The sequence below is a fragment of the Scomber scombrus genome, chromosome 3, assembly GCF_963691925.1.
Source record: "Scomber scombrus chromosome 3, fScoSco1.1, whole genome shotgun sequence".
NCBI classification, from domain to species: domain Eukaryota; kingdom Metazoa; phylum Chordata; class Actinopteri; order Scombriformes; family Scombridae; genus Scomber; species Scomber scombrus.
In genome coordinates this window covers 32,013,451-32,038,410 of record NC_084972.1, presented here as the reverse complement: position 1 = coordinate 32,038,410, position 24,960 = coordinate 32,013,451, and the positions used below count along the sequence as shown (strand labels likewise).

Below are 24,960 nucleotides of genomic sequence, written 5' to 3'. Positions count from 1 at the left end.
CTGTTTCATTTTGTTGAATGTACTTCGTCTACCCCTCCGCTTCAGTATTTACCCAAACAGAAATTAGCAATCTGTTTAGAGGAGCTCATCTGAGCGCTCGGCAGATTATCTGAAATATTAGCTTCCGTGATTCCCAACTGAAAGCCTACCGGATTAAGCCGGCGGTTGAGGTACAGGGATTTGGTTGGCTGTTATTTGTTGTTTTTTTTGGGGGCCTGTTCCTCTCCAGACCTCAGAGCCTAAATCTGATTTAGCTAACATAGTTTTGAGTCTTTGCAGATTCGAGAACCATTACAGCGAGAGGAGCTTTGATTTATTGCTATTCTTGGAGAATTTCATTCTCTCTCTCTCTCTCTCTCTCTCTCTCTCTCTCTCTCTCTCTCTCTCTCTCTCTCTCTCTCTCTCTCTCTCTCTCCCTCTCTCTCTACGGCTCAGTGATGAGTGATTATGTCTCTGTAATTGAGGAATTACAGTGTGTGTGTTCATTATAGGTACATCACTTGATCTGTTTAAGCATGCATAATTACAGGCTAGTTCGCATTTGTTCTCTGGATGAGTTTAACTCGGGGAAAACAGGATCTTCCTCAGTCTTTGTCTCCCGCTGGAGTCTCCTGTGCTAAAATGTTTGCTCTCACAATCATCAGTTTGTCGGTAAATTTCAGTCATTTATAGATAATAATTCATAACTTCCATCGTCCATCCATCTTTTAGGTCACTTGTCTTGTCGAGGATTGTGAGGGCTGAAACTATCAGCTTAAAAATGCTGATTTGTATTTTTATGCATTTGTTGAATCTTTCTTTTGCATTGTGTAAATCAACCTTCTACATCCAAACACATCATTATCATCACTAACATTTTAAGTCAATTTGACCTTTTGAGCGTAAAATCAAAAAGTTAGACATCGTAATCAAGTCTCTGCCTGAAGTCTCACATCGGATAACGATCACATTAGTCGTTCGGTCGCTCTTCTCGCCGCATTTTGATGAAACGTCCTGCTGTCTGCCGCACACACAATTAATATTAACTGTGAAAAAAAGTTGATTTGATAGAATAATTGTTTTTTAGGATGAGTTTGTGTTATGTGTTGCATGATGACCTGCGGATTTAGTTATTTAATTACATGGAAAATCAGCAAGTAGAGGGCTTCAGACTTTCTGCATCAGTCTCAGTCAGATGTAGTAAAGTGCTATTTTCCAGGGACAGTATGTGGGCTGTGTGAAAGCACATCGCCCGCTGTGCTGACCTGAGGATCGGGTTATACGTTGTTTATATCACTTCTCCCCCCCTGCAGCTTTCTTGGCTGCCAAATGTCAGTCTGCCGCGGTCTTATCCAGGATAGGGTAGATTATTTTATCGGCTTTGGTCTTTTTAAGTAGAAACACAGACTCTTTAAACCATAAGGCGCCCTAGGGAACCTGAAGTCTGCACCCAAACTCACAGACATACACATCTTTCAATACAGAGAACCACACATTGGGCAAGAGGTTTAAGACTTGCAGGGATCTCATCCTTGAGCCTATAGCTTTTCCCCCTAATGCAAGCATACGCACACAAACATATACACACACACACACACACACATAGACGTCCAAAGCCGTGGCCTCTTGTCTCAGATGGCCTCTTAACTGGCTCATCCGTGGTGCCGTTGTCTAATCTTGCCTCATTAGGCTGCTCTTACATTTTCAGTAAGTAGCTTGTTTGAACAATCTTTTAATGCACTCGGCTGAGCCTTTTTTTTGGGGGTTAAAACAACGGTCAAGCTTCTCGTTAAGCCTTTGAGCTTCATAGATTTTTTCAGGAGGTATATATTTGTTTTGGTTTTTAAAATATTAAACAGCTAATCATGATTGCATACTGCCCAATAAAGATTAAAGGTATATATTCACGATTATTATGGTGCAATAAACTTAATATAACTTACATTTGTCTATGCTTTCACATGGTTTAGGTGACACACATCATGATGGATCATTGATAAAACAGTTTTGATTGAAAAGTAATGTCAGCTGGGTTTATACTTAACAACATTTTCTGCAGGATGAGTTGTTCCATTCTCCACAATACAGCAAAGAAATGAAGTTATTTATCTCTATGGGGTTTAATGAGTTTAAAAACGTTATATTTTTAAAAGCTTTGAGGTACAATTCTGCTTGAAGACCGGTGCTCGGCTCTAGAGAACAAAATAATCCCCTCAAAAACTAATTCAACAGTAGTTTAGCAATGTTTTCCTCCCAACTCAGTCCTCTTGTGTAGGTGTTTGTTCTCTCTGGATTTTGGATATCACACATTGTGAGCCGACTTTTCATTTTCATTGGAGAAGTAGAGCTAAAACAGCTTCTGTAATTATACAATGACCTGTTTTGGTTGCTATCGTTGAATAAGCTTGTTAGTGTTCGGTCAGTCATGGTTCACAAACGTAGGGATGAGAGCCTAAAATATGGCTGGAACAATGGTGTGTGTGTGTGTGTGTGTGTGTGTGTGTGTGTGTGTGTGTGTGTGTGTGTGTGTGTGTGTGTGTGTGTGTGTGTGTGTGTGTGTGTGTGTGTGTGTGTGTGTGTGTGTGTGTGTGTGTCTTTGAGCCTGTTGCTTGTGTGTGAGTGCATAGATTCTTTGGCATAACCACAACAAATGTCTATAGATCAATACAAAGTCTATTGTGGTAATCTCCAGCTCGTGCATGCGGGCCTCTCTCTGCAGTATAATGACGCAGTATGGCCGAGCGGTCAGACAGACTGTCCGGTAATTAATAGATCACAGGAGGGAACCTGTGGATGTGATTACAGCCGTCTCATCCCATCAGCGTGGCTTTGAGCAAGGCACTCAACCAAATTACTGTCAGTGAGTTTAAATAAATACAGCACATGTATTTAACCTGTTAGATGGTAAAATTCCTGCTCGATCAAGTGAGGTAGATAGAATTTGGTCGTGTTTAACTTGCTAATAAACTGATAAGATTAAATATAACATTTTAGTTTTCAGAGGAACAGATTTGTATGGCACAATATGCTTCTGTGACATACTTTATGGCTTTGTGATGAGAGGGTAGAAAGACAGAAAGCACATTAGTATCCTGTTTTAAATCATATTCAGGATACGGTATGTACATGAAACAATGGGAAAACTGGTTATTTATATCCCTGTATATGTTATCATGACATTATCAAGGTGTGTGATCGTCTGCGTGCAAGTTTGTCCTCAAGACCAAAATCTGAGCTGATCATGTCTTGGGTTTCTGTCTGTTTGAACTCCGCTGGGTTCAGCTTCTCCATCTGATCACCAGTAATGGAAACTATCGTCTCAACTTCTCTGCTTATAGACTAAGTTTTGTTTCTGTATCTTCTCCCCCCCTTCAGATCCAGTCCACGGCCCCCAAAGCGTCAACGTGGTGGACGTCCGAGCCCGGCAGCTGACTATACAATGGGAGACATTCGGCTACGCTGTGACACGTTGTCATAGCTACAATCTGACGGTACGCACAGCTCCACACTGATTGTGCTTTAACTACAAACTCAACTGAATATTAATCAATCTTCACCATGACAACATGTAACAGTAGTAAGAACACTTTACACTTTTAACCTTTGTGTCGTCCTGCCGGGTCAAATTGACCCTGTCTGTTTTGACTGTTCCTTCTTTCCTCCCTTCCTTCCTTCTGTCTGTCCTTCCTCCCTCCTTCTCTCTTTCGTTCCTTCCTCTCTCTTTCCTCCCTTCCTTCTGTCCTTCCTTCCTCCCTCCCTCTTTCTTTCCTTCCCTCCTTCCTTCCTTCCTTTGTTCCTTCCTTCTTTCCTCTGTCCTTATTTCCGTCCTTCCTCCCTTCCTTCCTCCCTCCTTTCCTTCCTTATTCCTCCCTTCCATCCTTCCTTCCTCCCTCCCTTCCTTCCTTATTCCTCCCTTCCTTCCTTTCCTTCCCTCTTCCTCCCTCCTTTCCTCCCTTCTTCCTTCCTTCATTCCTTTCCTTCCTTCCTTCCCCCCTCCTTTCATTCCTTATTCATTCCTTCCTTCCTTCATTCCTTCCTTCCTTCCTTCCTTCCTTCCTTCTTTCCTTCCTTCCTTCCTTCCTTCCTTCCTTCCTACCTCCCTCCTTTTCCTCCCTCCCTCCTACCTTCCTTCCTTTCCTTCCTTCTTCCTCCCTCCTTTCCTTCCTTCTTCCTCCCTTCCTTCCTCCTTCCCTCCTTTCCTTCCTTCTTCCTCCCTTCCTTCCTTAGGACAACAGGAGGGTTAATGTAAAATGGTCAACTACTGATCTCATTTATTCAGATAGATTCATTTAACAGGATGCAGTGAAAATTAAAACCTCCATTCTGCCAAAGCATCACAGGGTTAAGTGCATTACATAAGGGCAGCTCTGCTTTAGTTAGAACTGTATTTTTTTTTTTACCAAATTAAAATGGAATAAATTTAATTTCTCTCCCTTTTCCTTTTTTTCCAGGTCCAGTATCAGTATGTGTTCAACCAGCAGGAGTTTGCAGCAGAGGAGTTGATCCAGACCTCGTCACATTATACTCTACGGGGGCTGAGGCCCTTCGTCACGGTCAGGCTGCGGCTGGTTCTCGCCAACCCCGAGGGCAGCAAGGAGAGTGAGGAGATAGTCAAACAGACGGAGGAGGATGGTGAGTACAGTCAAAAAATAATTTGCAAAAGAAAAAAATGTGTTTAAATTATTGGAGTAAACTTTATAATACAGTAGTGTTTCAACCTATAACCACGCAGTTCATGGTGGTTATAGATATTCCAGAGACTTGGTTGTCTGGACAGCCTCTACTGGGAGAAAACCTCTGGCTCACGGACAATGACTCATTTTGCATTTCTGGCAACAGCACCGACAGAATACACTTAGAATAAACATGAAGAAGGAGAACTGGCCACCTACAGAAGACTTAGACTACCATTAATATAAAATACAAGATAAAGGAGTGGCAATCAGCGCCCGTAAGGATGCACTCCTTTACTTCTCACACACACACACACACACACACACACACACACACACACACACACACACACACACCTTTTAGACAGATGAATGACTGAATTCAAGCCAATACACACAGAAGGAAGAGGTCAGACTGTCTGAGAGTGTCTGCTGCTAGTCTGCCAAAACCTGGCAACACGTCAAAAAAGTCTGCCATTTGTTGGGCTGATAGTTTTGGATGTTGTGGGGATTAAAAATGAGATCCTGTGTATTATATACTGTTTTTATATATATACACACTGTAGGTCTAATGTGTCTGTAATGGCTACCCTGTTCCCTCAAGGTAGTTACATGTTGCTTTAGTTAGTTTCTGTGGCTCAGTTAGTTAGTTAACCCTTTACATACTGTTCATAATCTGACTTATATTTAGTCTCTACACCAATTCCCATTCATAAATTCCCCCGTCAGTCATTAATTAATGTTTGATTAATCTTATGATTCACAATCACTATTTTATAGTCCAAGACTTCATTAAATGCAGATTTTTTTAATTAAAAAAAACAAAAAAACATATGTTAAAAATGTGTATCAGCTGCATAACAATTAAAAAAAAGATGCATTTTATTTCTATTTATGTATACTGTGGGTCACATAATGAAAAGTAGCTGAAAAAAATGTGTATATGGTGTTTTTAAAATGGGTCAAATTTGACTCTGAACAGTATGTAAGGGTTAATTAGCATTATTCATTTTCCTGATCATCTGAATTTGCACCAATCAACAGCCATGTCTTATAACTCCGCCCTATAGGAGCACAAGCCACAAGCTCAACCCCTCGGAGTTGAAATAATTGCAAAACAACAACACTTTAAACTCCTGTTAGCTTCGGGCTCCATGTTGTACTGATCCAGAACAAAGTGTTTGCCCCCATCCAACTTCCAATAATAATTCATTGATGCTTCATAGTTCTCTCAACAACATGCCTGCGATAAACTGGAATAGCCCGACTCCATTAGAGCAAATGCCTGATAAGCAGGATAAAAAAAAAAAGTTTATTCTAATGATCCCACATCTCTCATCTTTTTTTTTTTCTTCCAACCATCCTCAGGGCTCGCTGTTCTTCTCCTGATCTCATAACTAATATCCTCTGAATTTAGCTTCTGGGTAACATCATATCTCAGCCAGAAATTCATGCCTTTAACTCGCTGAACACACACATACTGCATGTTTTCTGAGCCCTTTTAAACGGAGCTAACGTTGACTGGGGAGTAGCAATGGCTTCAGGGGGGGAAGGGAAAAAACTTAATTGTTTTGTTCTTAATTGTTTTTTATTTAACCATCGTTAATCTCCTGATTGTAATTCAGTAATTAGGGAACAGAACAGCAATTGTTCACATGGAGGCTAATTGCTGTTTGTACGGTAATGGCTTTATAGAGCTGGGGCTCCTGCAAATGAAGCAGCTTCTCTCTCTCTCTCTCTCTCTCTCTCTCTCTCTCTCTCTCTCTCTCTCTCTCTCTCTCTCTCTCTCTCTCTCTCTCTCTCTCTTACACACACATATATGATTTCCCCCTACTTTTTAAATGATCGATTCACATTTTGTTATCTTAATATCTATCTTAATGCAACACTCACATGCCCATATGTACTTTACAGCCTTTTAAAGCTACTCTAGTCATTCTTTCTGTCCATATGTGGCGTAAAGAGATCCTCTTTCTACTAGATAACTAATATAAGTGACGAGGGGAAACAATCCAAACTCTTTGTTCTGAGTAAAAATGCATTTCAAAGTTCAGCTGCAGGGCTTCAGTTACACAGATCAAGTGAAGATCATTCAAAGTCTTTTTAGTTGAAAATTCCTTCTTTGTGTTTCCCTTCTGAACAGCAGTGTAGGGACAGTAAGAAAAGGACATAATTTGCCTTTAAAAGGACTCATTTTGGACTAATACTTTGGATTTAACAAGCTCAGAAGGCTGAAACCTCATATAAACTTCACCTAAACATCTATGTGCATGTTTACACTTGATGATAACTGTGGACTTTGGCCCCCGTCACTTACACTAAAGAATGACTCTCCATGACCAGTTTCAACCCGAGGAATGATTCCAGCAACCATCAACTATTTCTGGTGTACATATGAGCATATCAGTGTTGTTTTAAGACACTTAAACACATGCAAAACCATCTTTAAATGCTAATAAAACTAATATAACATTGACATTGTCTCTAGATTATAACTCAATCTCAGGTTTTAGTCATGTCTCTCTTACTGGAGGCTGCAGTCTTTATGTTTCCAGCTTATTCCCCATGTGAGCACGCAGAGTGAGTCACTCCCAGTCACGAAACCCTTCAGCTGTCTCACTGTGAAGCATCCTGCATTGGTAATTTGACACATGCATTATTGTAGAAAATCATTCTTATTTCTTAGAGCCATACTCTTTAGGAATTTAGAAACTGATTTTTTTTTTTTCTGACTACATTACTAATTGCTTTCCAAAGTGTAAAAAAAAGTATTGGAAAAGTCAGAAAGTAGAAAGTGGTATAAGAATAGTTTTAATCCTGATATTAATATATTGATATAAAGCTGGTGGAGATGAGTTAGAGACACAAAGTAAAGAGCTTACATATTTCCAAAAAAAAATAAATAAATAACACATTGCAAAAGTTGATGGTTGTTTAGTTTAGTTTAGTAGCTTTATTATCATTATATTGAGGCTCAGACAACAACATGACAGAATTTAGATAGCATTCCCTGAGCCATAAGAACATTTAAGAAAATTAACCCTCCTGTTGTCCTCGAGTCAAGGAAGGAAGAGAGGAAGAGGGAAGGAAAGGAGGGAGGAAGGGAGGAAGAAGGAAAGGAGGGAGGAAGGAAAGGAGGGAGGGATGGAGGACAGAAGGGAGGAAGAAGGAAAGGAGGGAGGGAGGGAGGGAGAAAGGTAAAGAGGTAGGGAGGAAGGAAGGAACGAAGGACAAATGAAAGATGGGAAGAAGGAAGGAAGGAATGAAGGAGTAAAGAAAAAAGGAAGGAAGCTAGGACGGAGGGAGGAAAAAAGGAAAGAGGGAGGGAGAAAGGAAAAGAGGAAGTGAGGAAGGAAGGACAGAGTAAAGAAGGAAGGGAGGAATGGAGGAAGGAATGAGGGAAGGAAACAAGGAGGGAGGGAAGAAAGAGAGAAGGAGGGAGGGATGACACACAGAAGGAAGGAAGGGAGGAAAGAAGGAACAGTCAAAACAGACCGGGTCAATTTGACCCGGGAGGACGACACAAAGGTTAAACACAATTTAAGACATAAATAAAACATTGATAATCTCTATAGTTCGACTGTTGTAGAGACTAATTACCTAAAGGACATGTGTGCGGTCGGCTGCACATAACTTATAAATGTGTGTATTCATATATTTGATGATTTATGTGTGAGTCTCTGTGAGTATTTGTGCATTCCCTTATTTGTTTTCCTCTCCTGTTCTCTCCATTTTCCTCCAGTTGTTCATCCGTTCATAATGACAGAAGACAATTTGAAGCCACACACACACACACACACACACACACACACACACACACACACACACACACACACACACACACACACACACACACACACACACACACACACACGCCTCAGAGACAAATGTCATGTCCACTCATTGTACACACCAGCCTATTAAGCTAACCATGAACACCTATTTGTCAGGTAGCTGTCAGGTCGGCTCAATACAGCTGCTTTTACCGGCAGGCCTCTTATTTATCAAACATGTGCCAGAGGAAGTCAGTGCAGCTGTCTCACCTCTTCAGTAGTAACTTTGCTTTCAAAGAATAATGTAATGTGAATAGTTTGCATTAAACTGCAGTTATCAATAAACTACCAAACAATTGCCTTTAACCCTCCTGTTGTCCTAAGGAAGGAAGGGAGGAAGAAGGAAGGAAAGGAGGGAGGAAGAAGGAAGTATATGAGGAAGGGAGGTAGGAAGAAGGAAGGATGGAGGAAGGGAGGGAGGAAGAAGAAAGGAAAGGAGGGAAGGAAGGAAGAAAGAAGGGAGGAAAGGAGGGAGGAATAAGGAAGGAAAGGAGGGAGGAAGGAAGGGAGGAACTGAAGGAAGGTAGGAGGGAGAGAGGAAAGAAGGAATAAGGGAGGAAGGAAGGGAGTAAAGGAAGGAAGGGAGGAAGAAGGAAGGCAATGAGGGAGGGAGGAAGGAAGGGAGGAAAGGAGGGAGGGAAGAAGGAAGAAGGGAGGAAAGGAGGGAAGAAGAGAGGAAAGAAGGAAGGAGGGAGGGAGGGAGAGAGAAAGGAAAAGAGGAAGGAAGGAAGGAGGGAAGGAAAGAAAGAGGGAGGGAGGAAATAAGGACAGAAGGAAGGGAGGAAAGAGAGATGAAGGAACGGAAGAGAGAAGGAGGGAGGGAGGAAGGACATACAGAAGGAAGGAAGGGAGGAAAGAAGGAACAGTCAAAACAGACGGGGTCAATTTGACCCAGCAGGACGACACAAAGGTTAACCTCTCTATTCCAGCTGCAGGTAAAGACAGTAAGTGAATGGGAATAAGCTGAGGAAGAGTGATACGGGGTGTTGCTGCTGGTTTTTAAAACAATGCATCGTGTATGCTCGCTCAACTACGGAGCCACCATTAATATTAATAGTTAAACTTGTGCCTTTCCTGCTCTGACAAGTTAAAATGTCCTTCATGAGAACAGTTTGATGCTTTGTACCTTCTGGATAAAACATTATAGATTACAGCTGTCTCACAATAAGACTGATATGTCTGCGTCCAAAATCATTTTTTTTAACTTTTTATTACTTTAACATTTATTACATTTATCCCCAGATATTGAATTTGTCCAGTATTTGATAGCGCTGTCAAAAAAAGTAACTTTAACTTTGAGATGCCCTGTGGAGTTTTACTGGAAACAAACAACGATGAGAGTTACTCATCAAAACACAGTGTGTGTGTAAAGCTGAGCATGTTTCCTTTATCACAGAACATTTGTAAGCTTATTAAAAACATAAATACATGTGATACCTTCCTTTCGTCTTCTTCCTGCTTCTGAAGGCATTTTGGTCCGTTTTGTGCCATTAACTGTCAACCAGTATAATATTATGAATCCATCTACATTAATATATATTGCATAACTCACCTGTATATGCATGCTCGTCCATGTGCACGATACACCAAAAAAGGACCTATAGCACTCTTAGTGATAAAAAACCACACCTTTTAAATAGTATTTGCCATAAAAATGTCATTTCAGGATGAAAAAAAACAGTTTAAACCTAGATATTTTATTGTGATTTCTATGTTTGTTGTCTTTGTGCCATGTATTTGCAGTATTGCTGCTTTGACATTTTAAATTTCCCCTCAAGGATTAATAAAAGTAAATATATCTATCTATTTTAATCCAAGTCTTAGAGACTGTGGCTAACGAAAATAAATTTTATATTGTCTGTGAACTGGCTGCTGTGTACTTGAGCATAACATAAATGTATCAGTGTATCATAGTGTATAACATCACTAATCTGTATATGCATCCTCATCCTTATGCACAATATAAACAAAACTCATCCACAGCGCTACTAGTGGTCAAAAAACCACACAGAGTGCAACTAAAAGTTCATGTCAGTACTAAAAAAGGCAAGGCAGCCTTATTTATATAACACATTTCATACACAACTCAATGTGCTTTATATAAAACACACAGTTAACAGTAAGAATTGGAAATAATAATTTAAAAAAAAAACATGCAATTTGAGAAATAAAAATAAAACCCAATAATAGTAAAAACATGGAAACATTAAAACATACTAATAATAAAAAATATAATAAAAACAAAGTACAGAAAAATAGAAAGAGAGAGAAATAAAATACTAGAATAGAGCATTAAATATAAGGTTGCAGCATAAAATAATGATTTGCTTTAAAATCATTAAAAGGACATAGAGTGCAAATAAAAGATTAACATTTAAAGTGCTTTGAAATAAGAGCTCAATCATAAGCAGAGGAGAAGAGAAGGACACATCAATAACCAAACCTTTTCACTATTGCTTATACTAATAATGATGCTGTGAATAATCTCAATACACATGTGATTTTTTAATTTGACTTACAAGTTAAGTGTCGCTCTAGACAAAAAGCCATGATGACATAAGTATGATGTTTCTATTAATATTCATATTAATGTCTCAATTCATGTTGTTGTTATTCCTTGAGTCAGATATCAGCGATTAATCAGCGTGTATTTGAAATATCAAAATACTGATCTCTAATCCTTTTGTTTGGGACGTTCATATCCTTAAAAAACACCCTTGTTTCTGTTTAAAGAGGAAAGACGATCCCTTCACTCAGAGGACAATCACAGTCAATGAGATTTAATAATCCTTTTATCTTCAGATCACAGGGTCTTTGCTGAGATCACAGTAGCAGAAGAAGAAGAAAATAACAATCAGATTTTTTTTGTTTGTTTCTCAACAGCTGTCACTTTTTTTAAAAAAATCATCAAAGTGCATTTTTTAGTTGTGTATTTATTATTCATGTGCTTTTAATCATTTTAGTTTAATATATTTGATATATCGAGGATCATAGAACATCCTCAACCCCTGAAAGGTCGGAGAAAGTGAGAAAAAGAACAAAAGAAAAAAGAAGTAACTATCATTAACTGAGCTTTGTTGCTGCTGCTCTGTGATTTACTTTCTTTAAAAACAAAAAAAACAAGTCTGCTTCAGGTTAACTTCATAAAAGTTATAATATCTCAAAGACTCCGAACATTTGACTTTTATAAGCCTGTGTTTCATAGCGTCACCTTTTTTGTTGTTACCTTCTGTTTATGTGTGATATTTGAATGTTAATATATTTATTAACATGTTAAAAACAAGGTGTTCACATATAACATCTGCTAAAAAACAGATACCTCAAATAAAACACCTGCTCAGAGCAAACAGTCCTACTTTTCTTTAACCCTCCTGTTGTCCTTGAGTCAAGGAAGGAAAGATGGAAGGAAGGAAGGATGGAAGAAAGGAAGAAGGAAGGGAGGAAAGATGGAAGGATGGAAGGAAGGAAGGAAAGGAGGAAGGGAGGAAAGAAGGAAGGAAGGAATTAAAGGATGGATGAGGAAAATAGGAAGGAAGGATCGAGGAAAAGAGGAAGGGAGGAAGGAGAGAAGGAAGGAAGGAAAGGAGGAAGGAAGGAAATGAGTAAGGAGGGATGAGGAAAAGAGGAAGGAAAGAAGGAATGAAGGAAAGGAGTAAGGAGGGAGGGGGGAAAAGAGGAAGGAATTAAGGAGAGAAGGAAGGGTGGAAGGAAAGGAGGAAGGAAGGAATGAAGGAAGGAAGGAGGAGGGAGCAAAGAAAGAGGGAAGGAGGGGGAGAACGAAGGAACAATTAAAGAAAGAGGGAGAAAAGAAGGAACAGTCAAAACCCGGGGGGAAGACAGGAGGGTTAAAAACAAGGCCATAAAATATGATGACGTTTGTGAATCCAGTCAACCTAGAGCTCAAAAACAAAACAAAAATATAAATATTGTTGACATTCAATAGTGTATCTAATCATGACAACTAATACAGTCTGTCTTGTAATCCTCATACGACTTATATGTGTAATATAATCTTAATCCAGACCAGCAGTACTGTTACTAACCCTTTCCTGTTAGCTTATTTGCTTCCCGGCTTTATTCCTCTCCAGATATCCTCCGAACCGATCAAGTTTTGAACAACATGACAAATGACTTTCTATAATTATCATCCTGGATGTTACTGGATATTCTCACATGTGAACATGAGACTAAATGAGGTGTTTCAACCCAACAGGAGAGATCCATCATTTGAAATGAAAAACAAAACAAAAAACTGATAGTTTTACTAAATGACTGATGACATCACATTAAATTGTATTATAGGGCTTTTTAATCACAAAGGCAAATATGTGCTGTCAGAATATTAGAATAATTTCTGCTGCATTACATATTGATGCAGATAATATTGATGTTAGTGGCTTCACAATAAGCAGACTCATATGAAAAGGAGGGTTTAGTAAATCAAAGACAGTGATAATTTGCTCCTTTTGGTCAATACTTATGCAGACGATGTAGTGCTGATCATTGCTTTTGGTTCTATACTCCTCTTAAATATATTTCCTTCTTAATATAAAAAGGAATTAACACACTTTGCAATACTAGGGCCCTTACCTTCTAAGCTACAAGTTCAATCCTGTTCTCTTGTATGTGGCAGCTATTTGACACTGCATTTGGAGATTCATATTTACATAAGAATGTGTTTTTATTGTAAAACTGGTTTTAAATATTATGTACAAACTCAATTAACCTTCCTGTTGTCCTCAGGTCAAGGAAGGACAGGAGGAATGGAGGAGGAAGGAAAGGAGTAAGGAGGGAGGGAGGGAGGAATAGAGGGAAGGAAAGGAAGAAGGAAAGGATGAAGGAATGAAGGAAATGAGTAAGGAGGGAGGGAGGAAAGAAAGGAGGAATGAAGGAAGGAAATTAGTAAGGAGGGAGGGAGGAAAAGAGGAAGGAAGTAAGGAGAGAAGGAAGGAAGAAAGGAAAGAAGTATCGAAGGAAGGAAGGAGCAAAGAAAGAGGGAAGGAAGGGAAGAACGAAGGAACAAAATAAATAAACAGGGAGGAAGGAAGGAAAGAAGGAACAGTTCAAAAGAGATGGGGTCAATTTAACCCGGGAGGACAGCAGGAGGGTTAAAACTGCTAATATTATTAATATTAGATTATATAATATTACACCTATTTTCTCGGGTTGTAAACCAAATAGTTTTGGCTGTTCACACGGAAAAACATTTGTTATTGTATTTTTCACTGCTGCAAAATACTCACTTCTATCTTGATTGCGTGTAGTGCCCCATGTAGAATCTCAAACACCACTAATAAACATTACTTTTTTTAATTTGCTTTTGCTCACAAACACAGTAGCTCCTACGAGGCTCTAAACTCAGAATATAAATCATAATTTCCATATAAACAATCAGGTCTGCTATTATAATGAGAAATGAAAGCAAGGGAGGAAGTTAGATAATGCCAGTAAAGACAATTTGAATTGAACTGAAAAAACAAAGGGTTAATAGGAATATATAGAAATAAATTAATTTAAAAAAGAGAGAGGAGGGCGTTGAAACATATGGTAGAGAGTGAGCGCAGGCTTAATAAAGCAAGCCATCCATTGTGCAACACGGTGGAAGTTAATCAAGTTATGATTAATGTGTTACAGCTGCCGTTATCTTTTCAATAAAACCGGTTTTCTTCTGTCTCAGCTACCAACGTTACCATGAACACACACACGGAGACAGAGAAAGACACACACACACACACACACACACACACACACACACACACACACACACACACACACACACACACACACACACACACACACACAAACACAAATAGGGTATAGTGTGAGTCAAACACATATTGCATACATTTACACACACACAGAGCCCCGCACAGTTATCCAGGTAGACGTTGTGCATCATAAAAGACAAAAGAATACGCACGCACACACACACACACACACACACACACACACACACACACACACACACACACACACACACACACACACACACACACACACACACACGAGTGAGTGATAAGGTGTTGAATAAAAATGGCAGCATCTAATTGGGTTTCTTTGTTACAGTAATTTGATATGCTCCACAGGCTGGGACCTTAATCAACACCTCGGAATTACTAATCCAAATTTTCTTCTGTCAGACTTATGACAGTCTGCTAGTGTGTTTGTTTTTGTTTGTGTGTGTGTGTGTGTGTGTGTGTGTGTGTGTGTGTGTGTGTGTGTGTGTGTGTGTGTGTGTGTGTGTGTGTGTGTGTGTGTGTGTGTGTGTGTGTGTGTGTGTGTGTGTGTGTGTGTGTGTGTGTGTGTGTGTGTAGACGAACATATTTTTACATAAAACATAAAGGTATCACAGTAAACCACTTGTGACCAAAAGTCAAAGTCTGCACATGAACCATTGTGACTCAGAGATATGACGCTGCACACGTACAGTATACACACACACACACACACACACACACACACACACACACACACACACACACAAACACACACACACACACACAGTTAAGTGTACAGTATAACTGTACAGTAATAAACTGTACAGTTAACAAGCTACTGTAGTTGCTCGTTCAATAAAAAAAATAAAAAAAATAAAAAATCAATTTAGTAAACTTGTTCAAATGTATTTCAGGAAATTAGGGATTGCTTAGATCACTTAAACATTCAAAATCCCCCAAATATTTGTTATGAAAAGACATTGTTGACTAAGCATTGATCTGTAAGTAACAGCCCAGCTTCCCACTGGAAGTCTGTCCTATCACCTGTGCTCTGATGCTTTGGATCTTAGGCCAGGCCATGCTACAGTTTCATTGCTTGAATAATAGCAGGCGAGCTTTAAAACTCCCCACACAGGAGGTCGTCTTTTTTTTGTGTTAGATTCAATTTGTGGCTGCAAACAGTTTTTTCAGTTGAGGTGCATCAGACGTAAAGGAGAAATAAAGGCTCCACCGCTATTGTCCCATTTCTGTGTTGCATTGCAGGCATCAAGCAGACACTCTCATCCATAATGATTTGCAGTGAGTGCGAGTCACAGAATACACTTCCTTCTTCACCAACGTTACGCACCGTCAATAACAAGTAGATTGAAGGTCAGAAATAACAATATGGTTAAAATATAAATATATAAGATTATATTCCTGCAATTGCTGAATGATCATGAGGAAGAGAGGAAAGTGAGGAAAGAAAAAAAAAAACAAAAGAAGTGAGAGGCAGAAAATGCACACGCACACACACACACACACACACACACACACACACACACACACACACACACCCACACACACACTGCAGTCACTTTGCCCTCCCGGCGCTGTCTGTCTCCTTCTAACATTTAGAACAATTCAGCACCACTGTGTTCATGAGTCTAGTGTTAGATGATGTGTGTGTGTGTGTGTGTGTGTGTGTGTGTGTGTGTGTGTGTGTGTGTGTGTGTGTGTGTGTGTGTGTGTGTGTGTGTGTGTGTGTGTGTGTGTGTGTGCAGCACGGTGTAACTTTGGGTGTATTTTTGTGTTTGACAGCTTCGCTCCCTGACAAGGTGTCTGACACCTCTTGTCTGTCTGCATGCCTTCATAAAGATGTGTGAACGCTTGTCTCTAACTGAAAACACAGACACGTTCACACTGTTGTTGCCAGGTAGATTTTTTTACCATGAGTCAACAACAATGTGTGTGTGTGTGTGTACAGTAGTCGACTCGTCTGACATCTACAGTTTGTGTGAATGTGAGCAGAGATGTGCACTGCTGTCTTATGACCCTAGAGGCATGTGATGTGTTAGAGTACATATCTACAGTACGAACACTGGGTTCAAAATGTGTTGTGATGGTTTGGGGTTTTTGTCTGCTGCTCAAAAGTGTTCGCTAAAGTTTAAATGTGTTTATTGTAAAGCAAGTGGAACATTTACATTTGAGTTGATGCCGTTGTCTCTCAACACATTTGTGTTGCTTCGTGGCGATGTGAGGAATTTTGCCTTTTCACCATTTAACCAGGCGGGGAGTTCGGGTCCTCTGAAATGATGCGAACGCGGAAGTAACTGAAAACTGCATTCTATCAAAAGGCCACCAGGGGGCGACCATTTGGTGTCAAAAGGACTTCCGTCTCAATACAAGTCAATGGATAATTCACCAACTTCTCACTTGATTTCTAACCTCAGTAAACGTTTTCAAAATGTGTTTATGGTCTCAATCGCTAGTTTAAAGCCTTCTTCAATGCAGTATGATGTTCATTTGGGACATTTTGGCCTCCCTGATTTTATATTTGACGATAAAGCAGGGTATGCATTAGGGCCTGGCTACGTCATGATTGACAGATTGATTGGTTCACAGGTTCAGGAGGGCGCCTCATGCTCCTCCTGATGCCCGTATAAGTAGAATCCGTGTTTGTTTTTTTACCCAGCATGCACCTGGAATTTTCAAGATGGCGCTGCTCAGATCCGATACTATTCGTTTCCAAGCAGCAGTCCACAAACCAATGGGTGACGTCACGGATGTTACATCCATTTTATATACAGTCTATGCATTTAACAGGAACTGCTGGCCAAATGGGGGTACTGCACCCCTTAGAAGATTAAGGAAATTGAGCCCCTCCCTCCAGATTGACATAGACAAACGAAATGTGGCACACATATGTATCATCTAAAGACGCACAAAAAAGTCTCTTGGACCCATATCCTCACGAGGCAAAATGGCTCAATAGCGACCCCTAGAAAATTAAAAAATTGAGCCCCTCAACTCAGATTGACATAGACAAACTAAATTCGGCACACATATGTATCGTGTAAAAACGCACTAAAAAGTCTCTTGGACCCATATCCCCACTAGATGTCAATCCAACTGAGAACAAGCAACAAACAAACATTACAGGCTGCAGGCACGTTTATATTACATTACCTTCATGTGAATATTCATTTCCCATTCACTTCTATTGAAGCCTGTCAACAGACACATTCAAGCAGGTGTTTGTTTTACATTATGACACTGCAAACTTTAGCTTTGTGATTATGCACAGTTTTGTTTGTGATTGATATGATCAATATTGATTCATTAAAAAGCATCAGAAACTTAAGTTAACGTCCTTTATTGGAGTCGAGTACAGGGAAATTTTGGGTGCTGATATATATGCGCAATAATGACTAAAATCCCCAGAGTGCATAAATAATGTGGTCAAATTAAAGCCTAATACTAAAATAATGTGTCACCTTGCCTTGCTAAATTAGATATCAGAGCATCAAGACATCAGGTGAAAGTTTCCACTTGGCAGGAAACGATTGGTCCATTGACACTGAATCAGTAATTGACTTTCTAAGCTTTTAGTTTGAGGTATTATATCCAAATGAGTTTGATTTGAATGTAAGACTCAACTGTGAGTCACAAAATGTGTCCGTATAGTACAAGAAAATCACCGTGGTTGCCGTCGTTTTGTCTCAGCAGTTGTTCCATTACTCTCCGTCTTACATAGTGGCTTCAAGATTTATCTCCGCATGACATAATAGCGGTCTGTCTGTCTCCTGTTCATTTTAAGATGAGACAGGTTCAATTTCACAAATTACAGCAATACCTGAAAGTCAAAATTGATGACTAAATGTACCTCTGTGATGAGGAGCAGAGCAGAAGGACACAAATGTAGCAGACACCAGGAAAATGAATTGCAGAATATAGCTTTATCAGGACTCAGGACTGAAGGCAAAGCAAAACTTAACAGGACAGATGATCCAACAAGGACTTCAATACAAACTGAACCTTCATGTCGTCCTCCCGGGTCAAATTGACCCCATCTGTTTTGACTGTTCCTTCTTTCTTTCTTCCCTTCCTTCCTTCCGTCTGTCCTTCCTCCCTCCCTCCTTCTCTCTTTATTTCCTTCCTCTCAGTGTCCTCCCTTCATTCTTTCCTTCCTCCATCCCCCTTTCTTCCTTCCTTTTGTCCTTCCTTCCTCCCTCCCTCCTTCTTTCCTTCCCTCCTTCCTTTCTTTCCTTACTCCCTCCCTCCCTCCTTCTCTCTTTCTTTCCTCCCCCCTACCTTCCTCCCTTCCTTCTTTCCTATGTCCTTCTTTCCTTTCTCCCTCCTACATTCCTTCCTTTCTTATTTCCTCCATCCTTCCTTCCTTCCTTCCTTTCCTTCTTCCCTTCCTTTTTTCCTTCCTTCCTTCCCTCCTTCATTCCTCCCTCCTTTCCTTCATTCCTTCCTTCCCTCCCTCCTTCCTCCCTCCTTCCTTTCATTCCTTTTTCCTCTCTTCCTTCATTCCTCCCTCCTTTGTTTCCTTCTTCCTCCCTTCCATCATTCCTTCCTCCCTTCCATCCTTCCTTCTTCTTCCCTTCCTTCCTTGACTCAAGGACAACAGGAGGGTTAATAGGAAGCAGGTGACTCAACAGGAGAAGATTGGCTGTAGGGAAACACTGAGAGCAGGCTGATGAGGCTGATGCAGGGCAGATGTGGAGGGAGTGAAGGGACACTGGAGGGACACAAAGCAAACAGACAACCAGTAACATACACAATGAGACCAACAGGACCATTGCAACCTCAACGTGTGTTAACGAAGCATCAAAGCTGATTATAGAAACCCTCCAGAGGAACTTTTCTCACTGGAAATTACAACCTTAACCCTCATGTTGTCCTTGAGTCAAGGAAGGAAGGGAGGAAGAAGGAAGGATGGAACGGAGGAAGGAAGGATGGAAGGGAGGAAGAAGGAAGGAAAGGAGTGAGGGAGGAAGGAAGGAAGGGAGGAAAGCAGGGAAGAAGTAAGGAGGGAAGGAATAAATGAAGGAAATGAGGGAGGGATGAATGGAAGGGAAGAAGGAAATGAAGGAAGGAAGGAAGGACGGATGAAAGAAGGTAGGAGGGAGGGAAGGAGGAAAGTAAATAAGGAAGGGAAGAAAGGAAGGAAGGAGGGAGGAAAGAAGGACATAAGGAAGGAATAAATTAAGGAGGGCAGGAAAGAAGGAGCGAGGGAGGAAAGAAGGACAGAAGGAAGGAAGAAAGGGGGATGGAGGAAGGAAATAAGGAAGGGAGGAAAGACAGAGGAAGGAAAGAAAGAGAAAAGGAAGGAAGGGAGGAAAGAAGGAACAGTCAAAACAGGACGACATGAAGATTAAATGAAGCAAACGCTCAGATGAAATAAATATATTATACTTATTAAATCTCTTTGTCTGTGTTTAATGCAAATCAGCAATATCTTAGCGTTCAGAAAGCGCCGCTCAGTTCAGTTCTAGCTGTGTTTCCCGGTGAGCAAAACCTAATGTATAAACTTCACAGACTTCAACCTGTCAGAATATAAGAAATATGATGAAATACCTTGTCATACCTAATCGTTGCAAATGTCCTTCATGATTTCTTTTTTTTTTTTTTCGGGAGCTAGCAGCAGGTCTCATTCTGCCTCACTGGGGAAAAGCCCTGGAATTAGATTTTGAGTAACTTAATGCTTCTGATGAAAAAGGTTCCCATATATTTAAAAAACTTTCTCTACGACAAATAATAGAATTAAATGATGAGAAACTGAAGTGACATTTAATAAGCATAATATTTCACTCTTACGCCCCTTTTTCTTTGTTTACCTTGCATTTTTCCGCTATAACATTTCCTCTCTTCCACTTTTCTCTTTACATTTATTTTTATTCACCACTCTGTTTTTCCCCAGTTTCACATTCATGCTGCTTTAAGTGTATCAGAAGTAATATACAGTAGTTCATGGATGTGTAGGACTTAAAAATATAGCACATGCTGCAGGAAGAAAAGGTTATATATAGATTATACATATAGCATATTGTTGGTGTTGTACATGTAGACATATGGGTCAATGACGTATAAGGATTTACAACAACTCAATTGTAGAATAATAAAAACAAGCATATCTAATGCAGTAGTTCAAACATTCAGAATGTTGTGTACCTGAAGATTCATATTATACATTTGAAATTAAGTGATTTTAGTGGGTTTTTCAAGATTAATTGGCACTGGCCTGAAAAAAAAGTCATGTGGTGCGACCATGATTCATCTTGAAATAAATTAATTTACTTAATACGCTTCACATCTTTTTTTACAAGTTTTCAGTAATATAAAGTGTTTGGAAACAAAGTATTTACATTTTTTTTTTTTTTATTTTGTAAATGATGATCTTTTATTTATATAAGATATTTCAAGATGAATCATGGTCGCACCACATGACTTTTTTTTCAGGCCAGTGCCAATTAATCTTGAAAAAAACACTAAAATCACTTTCAAATTGTAATATGAATTTTCAGGTACACAACATTCTGAATGTTTGAACTACTGCATTAGATATGCTTGTTTTTATTATTCTAAAATTGAGTTGTTGAAAATCCTTATACGTCATTGACCCACATACAGTATGTTAAATTTGCCATATTTAATAATGGGTTTAAATGGCTGCAGAAAAGATTATCAAAGTGTGAAATCTAGAGTTTTCAGGACATTTAATTTTAATCACACTTTCCTGTTGTGAGATGTTTTACTGAACTTCTTAGTTGTTGTAATTTAATGTAAATAATTAACACTGTTCTGAGATTTTACACAGCAAAAACCATAAATAAATGATTGTTTTTTTGAGATGATTAGCAGCTTCCACTGGCCTCTACACTGTTTAACACTCTGAGCCACTGAATTAGATTTGGCCGCTTTTACACTACAAAGGTGGGATTGTGTAATATCACACATCAAACTGTGAATTTTTCTCCAAACTTTACCTTTTGCCAAAGCTTTTGTTACACTCAACACAGACAGTAATTATGAGTACCTATTTATGTCAAAATATGTTTAAAAATGTTTTGTGCGCTTCTTGTCTCTGCAGTACCTGGATCAGTGCCAATGGAGTCTCTGCAGAATACACCCTACGAGGAAAAGATCTTCATGCAGTGGAAAGCTCCCAATGAGACCAATGGTGTCATCACGCTGTACGAGGTCAGTCAAAGGGGTTCGGTTTAAGATATGAACACACACTATTCTGTATTACTAAGGCATCAAACCTCACAGTGATTTATTAAAGGATGCATACATTCATAAATTGAACATTTTATAGACCATGAATAATACAACTGTATGTTTTAAAGCTAATTTTTGGATTTTTTTTTAACATATACATGCCAAACTTGTGCATTTGCATATATAAAAAATGTGTATCAGCTTGCACACACAATATAAAGATGCACTTTATTTTTATTTTTATATACTGTAGGTCATATTAGGAAAGTCTGGCTAAAAGAAATGTGCATAATACATTTTTACAGCTGTCAAATCTGAACCCTGAACAGTATGTAAGGGTTAATATAGCTAATCTGCTTGCACTACATCAAAGTTTACTGATAAAAACACTCAAAACATACAAAGGTGAGCTTTTTTTTTCTTTCTCTCCTCTTCAAATGGATAACATTTTGGATTGAAACCATTGGGTTGTAACAGTGTGTGAAGCGCAGGGTCGCAGGTTTGATCCCAGCTTTAATGCTAATCTCATGTCTGTGAACTTTCATTTCACCTCGGCCGGCCTTCCAGCAGCGTTCTCCTTTATTACGATTGCATCAGAAACTCCAGTGTCTGTCTGAGTATCTGCAGCCAAAACCCACTAAGACCCCTCTACTAGTCACTCCTTGTTACCGGCAAACCAAACAAGTATCACATGAGAGTGGAGGGAAGATTTAGGCTGAATTTTTCTTTTTAAACTGATCTTAAACACATGAATCTAGCCTCAAAATTATTTCCCAAAACATTGAATCGGCTGTACACCAAACATATTTGGAAACTCTAACATTACACCCATCTCAATCCACAACCACAGACATTATTAAACCACCAGAACATCCTCCACTCTTTCTGGAAAGGCTGTAAGTGTGATTTTTGGAACCGAGCTGCAGGGATTTGCTTTCATTCAGCCACACGACCATTAGTGAAGTTGGCCATTGATATCATGATAAAGTGATTAGTGCAAGTCATCCCAGCAGTGTTGGATGGTGTTGAGGTTAGGGAAGGTTAGGGATCAGTGCAGGACAGTCAAGCTCTTACCTACCATTGTTCCCCAAAACATGTTTTATATGACGTTTTTGCAGGGAAAAAATGCAATTTATTGTTTGAAATATAGTAGTTGGGTATATTAGAAGATAATATACAAAGCAGGACCTTTGTTTAAATCAATGAAAATGGTGTTGTGTTTGTCATATTTAATCTAGCACATCACTGTCAGGTCACATTGTTATTAAATATGAGTTACATCCAGGAATAGATATGAACACTCGTATGGAATTAGACGTGAGTAGCAGTTTAAAAGTGTGTGTGTGTAAGTTATCGAGGAAGTACAAAGAGGAAAGTAGGGCTTGAAAATTAGGAGAAAGTGGAAGAGAGACTTATCCCCTGACAGCCCTTGAGACAATGTTTGGGAAAGAGTGAGAGAGAGGGAGAGAGAGAGAGAGAGAGAGAGAGAGAGAGAGAGAGAGAGAGAGAGAGAGAGAGAGAGAGAGAGAGAGAGAGAGAGAGAGAGAGAGAGAAAGAGAGAGAGAGAGAGGGAGAGAGAGGGAGAGAGAGAGATAGAGAGAGAGAGAGGGAGAGAGAGAGAGAGAGAGAGAGAGAGAGAGAGAGAGAGAGAGTGAGAGAGTTTGAGGCGCGTGGGTGTACACTTGTGTGTGTGTGTGTGTGTGTGTGTGTGTGTGTGTGTGTGTGTATATCTGGTTATAGACGGTTTATTCGGGTTGAAGTTGAGTTGAGCCTTCTATCTAATGAATTATTGACCCATCCTCTCTCTCCTGTCTGCCTCTTATATCACTGCATCAAGGAGCTGGCTGGGCTATTAGTGTGTGTGTGTGTGTGTGTGTGTGTGTGTGTGTGTGTGTGGTCCAGGTATTCCTTATGTTGTGGGGACGTAGATCTGTTTACTCAGTCATGTTGTAGAGACTCGCCAAGAAGCAGTCTCCTTGACACTAATCATCAATTTTAGAGTGAAGACTTGTTTAAAGTTGAGATAAGTTTAAGGTTAGGTTAAGATTAGGGGAAGGGTTAGGCTTCGTCAGGTTAGGATAAGTCTTCATGGATGGAAAGTATGAGTGTGTATGTGTGTAATAGCGCAGGAGTGCGTTGAAAATATACCTCACAGCTTCTTCATAATGGCAGAAATTATAAAAAAACTATACTTAATAATATACATAAATAGTCCTGATTTTGACCAATATGCTCTTTAAAGGCTTTTTATATAAGTCATGTGACAGATTGCTCCAAAAGTGTTTTTCCTTCCTCTCCTTTTCTTGATTCGAAAATGTATTTTTTTTCAAATTCTGACATCTTATATATTGTTCATTTTGTGTTTCTGCTGATATATCAAATCTAAACGTTCTGCTGTCACTGTCTTCTGATGTCAGGACTGAACTTACACAAAGCCTGACACACAGTTACAAATGCATTATTATAAGTTTCAGTTAATTTGTATAATGCAGTTTTTTTTTTTTTAACCTTCCTGTGTCAACATATTTTGCTGCTGAAATCCAGTATTTTTTTTTTAATTAAACACTTAATCTATTATATGTCAAAACACTGACAGAAATATACATATTTTAAAGTGAAAACCAGTTAATTTGAGAAGCATATGATACATAATGTTTGGCATATTAGTTTGATAAAGGAATAAAAAAGTTTAAAAAAAAGCTTTAAAAAGCTGTCAAAGAACTAAAGACTGACTTTTTATTCACACAAGCAAAGTTTTGCAAGTGTCATTTGTCCTAATGTTCCCAAGAGGTAGTTCAATCAACAATGGTATCTAGATTCACTCACCAAGTGCTCAGTTTCTGCTCAATTAACTAATCAGCGTATCTTTTGAGCAGAATGTACAGTTGCACGTTTGCATTACAAGTTGAAGCCGAAGCAGCTTGGTTGTTTAGGTCATTGCTCGTAATGTCTAACACACTTCTTGGCTAAAAGCATTTCACATATTGCATCTTTTCAGCTCGATTCATAGCCACATGTTGTATTTTAGCATCACATTCTCAACTCATCGTACAACCTCACAAATCAACAGCAGCACATCTTATTTTATCATCATCGTCCTCTCATAATAATCGCCTCTATTTTCTCCAGAGACCTTTTTTTTTTTACCTTCCCAACATCAATCTAAAGTCTCTCGTCTCCTTCTGCGCAGCACATTGACCACTCAGTAGCATCTCTGAGACCTCCATTAGACCTCGACCCGGAGCTTGAAAAACACTCTCTGCAGTCTATAAACCTCATGGGGACCATCATCAATTTCGCCTTGTTTTGTGTCGGTTTCATTAATATGAATCTAAGCTCCCTGCCCTCTCTCTGCCTGGCGGAGGCGGCACGTCTCAGCATCATCTGTTAAACATATCAGAGTCTCAACACAATGTGCTGCTATTAGAGATAATTACTATAATTGCAGCTATTGACAGGATTAAAGGCATCATCTGCAACATCTAAAGGGCCTCTTGTCGTGTCCTATCCTGCTCTGTTGTCTCTTGTGTTTTTTCTCTGTGTCTCCCC

The 24,960-nt window shown here is 39.4% G+C and overlaps 1 protein-coding gene across 1 annotated transcript in view; it reads left to right on the top strand.

Annotated features, from left to right (window-relative positions):
• The window catches only part of ptprt (protein tyrosine phosphatase receptor type T), a 422,469-nt gene that overhangs the window by 194,394 nt on the left and 203,115 nt on the right, over window positions 1-24,960 (top strand). The window contains 3 exon segments of the mRNA XM_062414593.1: window positions 3,355-3,470; window positions 4,431-4,611; window positions 21,281-21,390. Coding sequence (XP_062270577.1) covers window positions 3,355-3,470; window positions 4,431-4,611; window positions 21,281-21,390 — 407 coding nt within the window.